The following is an 11,677-nucleotide window of genomic DNA, read 5'->3' on the forward strand; positions in this document are numbered from 1 at the left end:
CTATCTTGCTAGAAGAAAGATATCGCTACCCTCCTGATGCGATTCACCCTAACGACACAACACCTGAATCAGGATGAGTAAGCGTGAATGCTAATCCGCCTCCTTCACAGTGTGAGTACATCTCGGGTAGGCAGTACTGTCATGCATATCTGATAAAGTCTCGAACTGGGTGGAATGATGTAAAGCAGATTTCTTATCATTCCGCTTCTCTGTGCCAAAATAAGCGCCTATCGCTACAGCTTCCTTGTATTCTCTTGAGTAAAAAGAAGAGTCGACATTTTACAAAGATTATCTTACCTAAAAAGTAACGACACATGGTGTTATCATACTAAAATTTGTATATTACACTGCTTCGTATCAAGTTCGTGGCTGACTGCTACTTACTGCCGGAAGAAACAAGAGGCAGATAGTACTCTTATTTCCCCTCAGAGAGGACCAGTAAATGGATAATTCAAGGCAGAAGTCTTTCTTTCTGTCCAGTAATAGGCATTCCGAACAGTATCAGGTTCGGAGTGGCTTAGAATGTCCCTTGAGGAGAGTGCTAAACGACAGTACGTCTAGCCCTCACTTTCGTAAGAGGTAGTGTTTCTACCCAGAGTGCTCGCCGTTGATAACATCAGTAACATCACACTCGTCGTTCTAGCCGTGAAACGCTTATCAACAAACGTTTGAAGTAATGGCTGGTAGTCGCTCAGACTACTACAGGCACATGAGCACATGATAACAGCAACTCTTTTAGAGGACATCACAAGGTTGAGTTGTATGACGAACCTCGAACTTATTTAGTTGCAATGATAACAGTAACTCTCTTAGAGGACATCAGAAGGTTGAGTTGTATGACGAACCTCGAACTTATTTAGTTGCAATAACGACGACGTGACCTGGAAGCAGTGTTTTTGCTTCGATTTGAAGCATGAAACCAGGCAAATAGCAGCTATTTCATCGTTTGTGAAGTTTTGAATCTCAAAGCAGTAACATTCCTTCAGACCCCTGGGGCTAAAGGTTAACACGAAACTGCCAGAAAACTTCATTATCTAGAACCGCTTTTCTCAATCTTTTTCTTTGTGCTACACCAAAGAACGTTTCAAAATTTCGCGACACCCCAAGATGTGACTTTTTTCCTAGACGAAAAAAAGCGCGCACACACAGCACATACTTTTTTCTTGTTCTGCGTATAACCACGCACAATGATGGGCAATTTCTTGCAAGCTGGGCTACTCGACTTGGCGATACTTTTTTTATGTTCTAGATAGTTCATCCGCAGATAAAAGGAGACATTAAAAAAATGAGCCCTTAATAATCCATTTTGAGCCGCATGTCGCATTTATAACTGTTGTACATCTGAAAATAATAACACAGCCCACACTTTTTAAGTTTTGGAAGTACAATTACTTTAGCGGTGGCTCCACTGAAAAATCAGGAAAATCTGACTAGATGACTGCTTACTAAAATCAAAGCGAAAGTAAGTTAACCTCTGTCCTAGTAACGTTTTTCAGACGTTACACGAATTTTAAACTTTTAGCACATATGCCTCATTGTCAGGTTCAGACGTTATACGAATTTTGAACTTTTAGCACATATGCCTCTTTGTCGGTGAAGAAAGGAGGTCCATCATTTGGTCAAGAGAAGGCGGCTCAAAGAAAACACTATAAACGATGTTCGTGTAATATGTGACATATAGAACTACATGGACACTGAAATACCGTACACTAATCGAAAGCAAACAAACCACGCATAACTGGGCAATGTTCTGCTCCTCGGTGGATTGACACTACTTTATCCCTTATGGAGAACAGGTGTGTACGCTGATCACTGTTCATTACTACCCAGCCTTACTTCCACCGACATATGACTTGCATCATCCGCAACACAGTGAGCAGAGGGTTCATTCGTGGTGGGTCGGTGGGTCACAGTGAGTCTCCAACAGACATCTTCAGCTATCTGCAAGTTCAGTTTCATATATTTACAAAGAACAGCATAACAACACTTGCTTCCTCTACATTTGAGGGCAGAGAAGGGACTTTTAGCATGACCTGGTTTCGCTTCTGTGGTGAGTACGTCAACTGGACAGCACAAAGGACTTTTAGAATATCTGAACGTACGACACGATTGCATCTCATCTGCCCTACAGACCCTAAGATCGCAACTAACTTTGCATCGCTGTTATTCTGGTGGTAAGCAGATCCTCGAAATCATTCCGGGAATATCGCTGAGAAATGAAAACAATCACTCTTCTTAGGTATATCATCTTTATATACAGCTACATAGTTGTGATACAATTAAAACTCGCATAGAGTTCTTCCTGTAATCTGACAAATCTCACTTGCGGGGGAGTCTGAAACAGTGTCTACTACAACTTTAGTCATTGACGAGAATTTGATTCGCAGTACGTACAACTAAGTGAGGTTTTCCTCGAATCTCAAATGGACTGGTTATTGCTTAACATGTATGGAGTACAGGGGTGGTGAGCAACGGTTAGTATGCTGGTAGATTTGTGGCCGACAACATGTTGGACAATATAATTAGTCTACTAAGAGAAACTGGTGACTAATATATATATATATATATATATATACCTCAAGGCTTAGCAAGAGCGTAGCCGAGTGTACTTCGCAGCAGCCGGCCGCGGTGGCCAAGCGGTTCTAGGCGCTTCAGTCCGGAACCGCGCGACTGCTACAGTCGCAGGTTCAAATCCTGCCTCGGGCATGGATGTGTGATGTCCGTATGTTCGTTAGGTTTAAGTAGTTCTAAGTTCTAGGGGACTGATGACCTCAAATGTAAAGTCCAATAGCGCTCGGAGCCATTTTGTACTTTTAGCAATATCGGCGGCCTTCTTTCCCGTGGTTTGCAATTCGCTTTTGGTATCTTTTCCAGTCGCGAAGGGCTGCGCGAGAAATTCTCGATAAATCTATGGGGCTACTTCGGCAGCCTGTTGAATAAGCTCATGGCCAGATGATTTTTACCTGAGCAGTAATTACGATCCATATATTTACTTCCTTTTGATTTAAATTCGTACTAGAACAATAAAACTGACGTTCCCCAAAAATTCGTTCAACAGTAGTAACAGTTTTCCCACGAATGAAGTTGAATAAAAAGCAATGTGTGGACTACTGGAAAAACGCACTGATACAAAAAACTGAAGCAAGGGAAAAGTACACAACTCCCCTACTCTGGGTCTTTCGGAGTCGGAGCATTTCCAAACAAATGTTCATTCCACTGACGAACAATCTCAATCTCAGTTCTCTAGACAATTTAGCAACATCGCAGCCTGCGCTACTGTAGTTCTGTTCTAAACTGACCACTGCGATGGTATTTTCGGTTTCACTAGGGATCTTCAAAGCACTTGCGAAGCACCCTGTACAATCCTACGTGCGCTATCTCTGTCGTGCATCTTCAGGCGCCAGTCTGAAGCTGCTGCAACGCTGGGGAGAGAGGCGGCGGATTTTGCAAGACAAGCAACGGACCGAGTTCTCGTCGTTAATTCTTGCCGAATTACCATGAGGTGGTGAAGGGTTTTACACACGCCACACGTTTCTGGGCAATATAAAATTCCACAGGTTGCTGAAGGAAATTACCCAGCAACCAACATTGTGTTTATAACATTTAACTCACTTTACACTGCAGTTTTGATTCTTGGAAATGCAATGTTGCTATGCTTCCTTCAAACGATGCAACGACTTCAAGAAAAAGAAACACTGAAAAGTGAATGAACCACAACGATCTACCTTACCCAATGATCAGTTTATCGAGTCACTGTTTTCGATTCTACGGAGGGACTTTTACCAGTTGAAGTGAAATGGTGCCAACAATTTGATCACAGTCGCACACACGCTGAGTGATGCCAATCGGTAAGTCTTGAACCATGCGATTTCCATCTTTTCGGGTAAAACATCCGATTGGAAGGAGATTTTTTAACGATGAGGACGTCGCATACTACTTGCCGAATGGCTCCGTGACAACGGGGCGGATTTCCATCATCGTTGTTTGGAAAGACTGGTTGAATGTTTCGACCATTGTTGGAAGAGATTTGGTGTCTATGTTGAAACATAGTATCATGTGTCTGTATTAATTTGATGTGAAATGCAGCATTCAATACAAGTTACTCGGCCAGAGGTAATAATGTGTAACTCGCTTTTTGAACTCTCCTCGTACATAACAACCACATAATTATATGTATGTAAGTAAACTTGATTTATAGAACATGTAAGAAAAGTGTTCAGACCTACCATGCTACGTGTACACAAAACATTAAACGTTATTGTTTGGGCAGTGACGTCACTGATTTCGACATAATAAAGAAATTATGCACATGCGTCTGACGATATGGCTCATTGCACTGGCATATTCCCATTTCCTGCACCCTACCATGTTCGAGCTACATTTTCGGTGAACCAGTACAGATAACGGGAGAGGTAGCTACAGCAAATACATTTCAGACTTTATCATTCTGTATGAAGAGGGTCTGCAGATAAGAATATTTTTATCGAGCGGTAACATTTAAGATTTGTTTTCACATCAAATGTTCAAATGTGTATGAAATCTTATGGAATTAACTGCTAAGGTCATCAGTCCCTAAGCTTACACACTACTTAACCTAAATTATCCTAAGGACAAACACACACACCCATGCCCGAGGGAGGACTCGAACCTCCGCCGGGACCAGCCGCACAGTCCATGACTTGTTTTCACATCACAAAAAGCAAAGACTTCAATAACACTCCGCGTGCTGTTCTTTTCGATGCATTATCAGGAAGAACTCAGTACAGAATTATTCTATCAACGTGAAACGTCTCTCTGAAATTAGAAGAGCTGATAAATTCCGGACGTCAAATTCTAAATTAAAGATGAAGCGTTCAATTACGATTAGATTAAAAAATTCTGACTAACCACCACTGTTGGAGTATGGGGAGCAAACTTTACTTACTAGACGATTGCATTAAAGAGAACTTTTGCTGAAGTGGACGCTCCACGCTGAAATACTGAATACAAAATGCAACATAACACAAAAGAGTAAATGTTGACAGAAACGCCAGTTTAAACTCAACTACACAATTCAGCATCGTCAAAGTTTTAAGAAACAGGTACTTAGAACACAATGTGTCCAACAAAGCGCGAATTCTGTTTACAACGTTACTGCATTCACTTCCGCTTTCCAATAGGCTTCTTGGCGCCATTACATTGATTGGATTATTCTGTACTACTGGAAACTAAGAGGCCTACACGGAGAAACTATGACAATAGAACTGATGCAGGAAACGTAAGTATGGTAGGTGGAAGTGTCACACGAAGCACTGTACCAACATAAATGGAGTTGGCTACGTATATGCTCTTTAATACATCACAATCAAGTAAAAAAAAAGCGCCGAAGTCTTTCGCACCACCATTGTGCTAAGCTTCTTTGGGTAAATACAGCACTGTGCGCAAGACACTTTCATAATTCCAAAATGGAAGTTACAGGGACAACAACGTACACGCGACGCTCTCATAAATAACAAATCAAATATATGTCATAAACAACAAATCAAATATATACGTGTTTGATCGACATAGCAGGAATTAATCTCATGCAGAAGTACAGCCCATGCGACGTCTTTCTCTCGTACGAAGAATAGGGTAGGGTATAGACACGGCAAATCTGTTGGTTTTATCACGATCGGAAACACCATTACTGCGAGTGCATCGAGAACAGGCCACCAATGCCGTTATCGTCCTGCGGTTTCATTATTGAGATAGCTAGAGAATGTTAAGCCGTCCTGATATTGTAGCTTCTGTCGCCCATTTTGGTACCTCATGCCCTGGCCATCAAATTCAAACAGCAACGAGAGGGGAGGAACGCCAACGTATTGTGTAGAAATGTTACAATGTTAAACACGGCTGACCGGTTGCAAAAGTGTAATGTAACACCCTTAAACATAATCAACGAGTTGGATGTATACTTTATGTATTCAAAAGATGTACAAATGTCTCTTCAAACAGGAAACAGGTCGATCATAGTACCTTTGCGAAACGATATGAAATGAAACATTAACATTAGTTTATGCTGTACGAAGGTACATTACAAAGACCAGACCGTCAGAGACTGTTCTGAAATCATTTTATACCTGTATTAGAAATTATTGGATAAGAACATGCGGAAGACTACAGCTGATTTCTGGCTTTCATAATGCTTCAGTAGCAATCGGCTAATATAAAGCATGCGCTATCACTGAAAATTTATGTCGGAGACAAAGCTTAAGCAACAGGCAGGAATTCTGATCGAAATAGGTTGCGCGAAAAGCTACTGATAAAATTCTGATACCAAATGTGAACTAATCTAATTTTAATACCTGTTCTGAGTTTACTCTTTCTTCGCCGTGACATGTTTGGAACTTATTGAATCACCTTTAGGTAGAAATGTTCACATATTTTGGACAGTTGTCTTCGGTATCCACGTAGTCTTATTTCCTAACAGTTTGCAATAAGACGGTGACTTAGTTACGGGTTCCTAGTTCTGTTTGTGTGTGTTTTAGAGAGGGGAGGTTTTTGTACCACATTACACGAAACACCGCAAATTCTCTAGCCTGTTTCACAAATTCTTTCGAATTCGTATAAAATGGTCGCAGAGGAACACACAAAATGGTCACGAAAAGTAAATATATGAAGCCGGAAAATGATAAATTTCTAAGAGCAATATCATTCAAGCAGATTCAGTGATTAAAAAGTTTCGTAACCGGCATACATGTTGTGAAATTTAATAATAAGTTCATCCCTGTATTGAGTAATTCCACTTTCAACATCAACCAATACATTTTACGAGTATGTACGGCTCACACACTAGTTAAACTATATGTGTTCTCCGCCCGTTCAAAGCAAAATCGCTGGATTAAATGGCAAGTGTACACGGAGGAGGCAATAATACCCAAGTTCGCTTCTCTTTGTTGTGCTGGAACTTCTGATTTCTATAGGATACATCTCAATTCTTTAATAATAGGTACAACAAAACGGAAATTCTCAAGTGTTGGTAAATCGCGTAATCCGCAACTGCAAGGAACGGTAAAATGACATTTCGAATCTATTACTTCGTTTCTCCAGTAATTTTTTCACCAACCGACCATGATTAATTTTAAATAATTGTATCCAAAGATCTTGAGTTAGATTCTGGTCAGTGTTAGCATTTATATGTTGCTAATCACTTCTTTCACCTCTGGCAACTGATTAACTTCTCATGGTCGGGGTTCAGTCACGTAGATATTTTTTAAAGGTGATCATATTTGCCGCTGACTGTACAAATTATTTATTTCACTATCGCAAATCCGGTCTTTGACATGTGCTGAAGCAAAATCTTTTGCAACACCATTCGAAAATGTCCCAAAGGCCGAAATTCCAAGAGTGAAATAAATAATTTCTACAGTCAACGGCGAATACAATGATGTCCTAAAAAATAAAAAACTCTGGCAATGTTTGTTAATGTGAAATATACACCACGGTTCGACGTCCATGATAAACTGTTGGTTCATCTATAATATAAATGGCTAGGTAAGTCGGTTCAAAAGTCGGACGAAAAAGACGTTATGCTTGTAAACAATGTCTGTGGCGTTCAAACTAGTCTTGGGGATGTTGACAGCTTAACCTATTTACCTTATCATATATTAGGAACGTAATGAGTGTAATGTCCTTTTAGTTGTGTAATCTAGTAACGTAACTGGACTCTATATAATCCACAATAATGTGTTCCTTTCGATATTCCACTATCGAAAGACCTCGTTGAGTTGAAGAGTCGAGCTACATGTTGTTTACCAAGCGACAGAAACTTCCATCTTTGTTCTGCTCAAAGGTATTGAAAATTTGAAATAGCTCCTAACCTACGGTGTCCATTCGTCCTGTTTTCCCGGAACTATCTCATTTTTTTCCAAAATGCTCCGCTCTACCATAAGTATTTTTTTTCGCGACGTTCAAATATCCCGTTTTTTGTTAATTCGCTTGGCTAAAGACTTTTACGCTAGGAAGCGCCACTTGCGCAACTTACACTACAACGTTTGTTTATTTAATGTTAATATTTTGCACTGTTCGTAGTATAGGTTCATGTCAACTTCCGTTTGGTTTCGTTGGTTTAGATAGCAAGAACTTCCGTTTCCGTTGTGGTAAGCAATATGAAGACGTTGTAGTGGATACATGACAATCTTCTATGCAATGACAATTTCATCATGACAAAACGAAAGTGTAATTTTGACAGCAATATACAAAGTGAGTATCCTTTTATCACTGGCAGTGGAGAAACGCAGAATATACGTGTGTTTTCCTTAATAAACTCTCTGTGATGAGTGAAATAAGCAGAATAAATGCTGAAACAGCGAAGGCCTTGCTCGTTGTCAAAACACGTTTTAATTGGGTATCATGTGCTCATTTTTATGCTAAAATGTAAAAAGAAGGCGCACTTCTTCATCAAATACATGAAAGTGAAAAGCACCATGACAGTGCAGGAGAATAATTGTAAAAAGTCGTTTCGGATCACCTACGTGCATGATGAAAAGGAAGTTTACGTCCATTAAATTTTGTCGATAAAGCTCGTGTCCCATTTTTTCCCTTAATTGTGCCAGTTTTTTTCTTTTTAAAAATGTCCTGTTTTTTAATAAAAATGAAATGGACACCCTACCTTACTGAAAGACTGCGCAACGGAAATTATTGTGAAACAGTTCTGAAGATGGAAGTTCTCAAGCGTTATAGACGTATCCACGGAAAAAAAATTGCAGGTGGTAGGGAAGCGGCGTGAATGAGTGCGGTACTCACAAATCCGTATCCTCTGCTCTTGCCAGTCTGGCGGTCGGTGATGACGACGGCTTCCTCGATGTCTCCGTAGACGGCGAAGTGCTCCCGCAGCGATTTGTCGGTGGTGTGGTAGGGCAGGCCACCCACGAACAGCTTGGTCCACGTGGTGTCCTTCTGCTGCACGCCTGCGGCCGCAGCGGCCGCCGCCGCCGCCCCCAGGCCCGCCAGCCCGTCCGCCGCCGTCGCAGCGTCGCCCCCGAGGACGGCCTCCGCGCCCGCGGGCATCAGCATTGCGACCTCAATTGTGGCTGCCGGTCTCGAACCCGAGTGCCGCCGAGTAAACGCCGGGCGGTGCGCCCCTGTTCGCGCTCGCGCTGCTTCGGTCGGGCCGCCGACACTGACGACTCAGCCTCAGCTGCGTTTCTCTCTCTCTCTCTCTCTCTCTTTCCGCCGCCTCCCTCTCTGCCAGCTCACCCTACCACCTTCCCTCCAATGGCGAGGGGGGCGCGCAGCACGGCAGATGGTTGCGCGTTTGATAGCTCACCGCCGGCCGAAGGCTGGGATCATGTTACAACAAAGGAGTCGTCTAAAGTCGCCCTCCGGCTATCGCTAGCTCGTTGTTGGAGTCGGCGTCGTTGCCTACTCTAGGGCGGAAGGCTGCTTACTACTGCGCTGAACTAGTGCGTTGTAAGAGTCGAATATATACAAAACTCCGAAGCTCTAGAATGGGTGATCTAACGTTCTCCTGCGTATATTTCTCCTCCTGGCAATCGTTGACCGACGCTGCAACTTCGCTGCCGCGATGTCCCCTCCTCATCCGTATTCGCTGTTTCGCGATGCGGCGACGCAGCTGCTCCGGCGACAGGTTGTTCGGCGGCGGTGTCGGAGGTGGGAACACTGCCGTGCCACTAGAGGACTCCCCCGCTGTCCCAGTCACCGGAAGACACGTGGTCGCAGTCGACGAAGTGGTGGGGCACCGTCTAGGCCGTCCGTCTTTTTTGTTGCGCCGACAGCGGCGAGCGCGCCCGAGAGGTAACTGGGCGGCAGCGTACTGACAAACTATACTGCCGGGCCGCTAGGCGAGCACTAAGTTAGAATCCCCGGAGACCTGAGCCAGCTCGTGCGCGCGCGCTGCCGTCTGGCCCCGTGCACAGCTCCGCCTTCTATATTTAGTGCGTCCCTTTCCCCTCCCTGTGCTCCCACCTCTCGTGTCAGCGGCGGCGGCGGCTGCAACTTGCTCACTTCGCAGCTGTTCGAAATTTAAAATCCGGCCGGTTCAAAGCGAGAAAAAGACGCGGTGACGGGAAACGCTCGCGAAGAAACGGCAGAACGGTAGAGGGGCGGGGGGGGGGGGGGAGAGAAAGCGGTGGGCCACCTCTGGAGCGCCGCGGAAGCGTAAATAAGTGCGTCAGGGCCGGCGCTAATGAGCGCGCTCGCGCTCTACGGCTGTATCGCTGCGGCGGCCAGAGAACTTGAGCGAGAGACAGAGATAGTCCCTCTCGCGGCCGCGCCGGTAGACTGACTGGGCGCTCGGCGCAGGGAGTAGCGGCGCACGGCGGCCGGTGTGACGCACAATGTGATTGGCGGCGGGGGGCAGCGCGCCACAATAACGCGCTCCCCCCAGCTTCGCGCTGCACTGCTCAGACACATGGCCCGCAGGGCTACCAACGGATGAACGGCCGCGCCGCAGCCGCTGCTGCTCCGTACTGCGAGACGCGCTGCGTATTATCTCTCCTTATTAAGTACCCTGTTGGCCTGAATATAAGGCAGGGGCCCAAACTTTCGTCACCTTACGTCAGGGCCTCTATAAGTTCAGCAAGGTTACGGAGAAGCCTACAGATTCATATACTTTCCTGAATTAATCCTCCTCTATAGGCAAGCTACAATTAAATCGTTATAACATTAAATGCCCGTATTTCTCATAAGCATTAACACTCCGGAAACGGAAATACAAAAAACTTTTCTTAATTTCGTCCCCCATTAAAATTCTCAAAAACACAATTAACTGAAATGTAGTTTTCCATCGTATGCTCAAATGTGTGTGAAATCTTATGGGACTTAACTACTAAGGTCATCAGTTTCTAAGCTTACACACTACTTAACCTAAATTATCCTGAGGACAAACACACACACCCATGCCCGAGGGAGTACTCCAACCTCCGCCGGGCCCAGTCCATGACTGCAGCGCCTTAGACCGCTAATCCTGCGCTTTCCATCGTAAAATTGCTGGATACTTTCAGTATTATAAACACTTGAGAGGCCAGGAATGTATGAACAATTTTGCAAGTTATTCAAATGTAGACTGGCAATGGCAAGGAAAGCGTTTCAGAAGAAGAGAAATTTGTTAACGTTGAATATAGATTTAAGTGTCAGGAAGTCGTTTCTGGAAGTATTTGAATGGAGTGACCCATGTATGGAAGTGAAACATGGACGATTAATAGTTTGGACAAGAAGAGAAGAGAAACTTTCGAAATGTGGTGCTACAGAAGAATGCTGAGGATTAGATGGGTAGATCACATAACTAATCAGGAGGTACTGAATAGAATTGGGGAGGAGTTTGTGGCACAACTTGACTAGAAGAAGGGATCGGTTGGTAGGACATGTTCTGAGGAATCAGTGGGTCACCAATTCAGTATTGGAGGGCAGTGTGGAGGGTAAAAATCGCAGAGGGAGACCAAGAGATGAACACACTAAGCAGTTTCAGAAGGATGTAGGTTGCAGTAGGTACAGGGAGGTGAAGAAGCTTGCACAGGATACAGTAGCATGGAGAGCTGCATAAAACCAGTCTCAGGACTGAAGACCACAACAACAACAACAACAAGAACAATTTCGTCCCCCATTAAAATTGTCAAAAGCACAATTAACTGAAATGTAGTTTTCCATCGTAAAATTGCTGGATACTATCAGTATTATAAACACTTAAGAGGCCGGG

The 11,677-nt window shown here is 43.8% G+C and overlaps 1 protein-coding gene across 1 annotated transcript in view; it reads right to left on the reverse strand.

The window, feature by feature from the left end:
• LOC126245257 (RNA-binding protein 24-B-like) overlaps window positions 1-10,275 on the reverse strand; it is a 375,332-nt gene extending 365,057 nt beyond the window's left edge. The window contains exon 1 of the mRNA XM_049948300.1: window positions 8,767-10,275. Within this exon, the coding sequence (XP_049804257.1) occupies window positions 8,767-9,036 (270 nt within the window). The 5' untranslated portion in view covers window positions 9,037-10,275. The remainder of the gene's footprint in view (window positions 1-8,766) is intronic.
• Window positions 10,276-11,677: the final 1,402 nt, after the last annotated feature.

The sequence above is a fragment of the Schistocerca nitens genome, chromosome 1 (assembly GCF_023898315.1).
Source record: "Schistocerca nitens isolate TAMUIC-IGC-003100 chromosome 1, iqSchNite1.1, whole genome shotgun sequence".
Classification (NCBI taxonomy): domain Eukaryota; kingdom Metazoa; phylum Arthropoda; class Insecta; order Orthoptera; family Acrididae; genus Schistocerca; species Schistocerca nitens.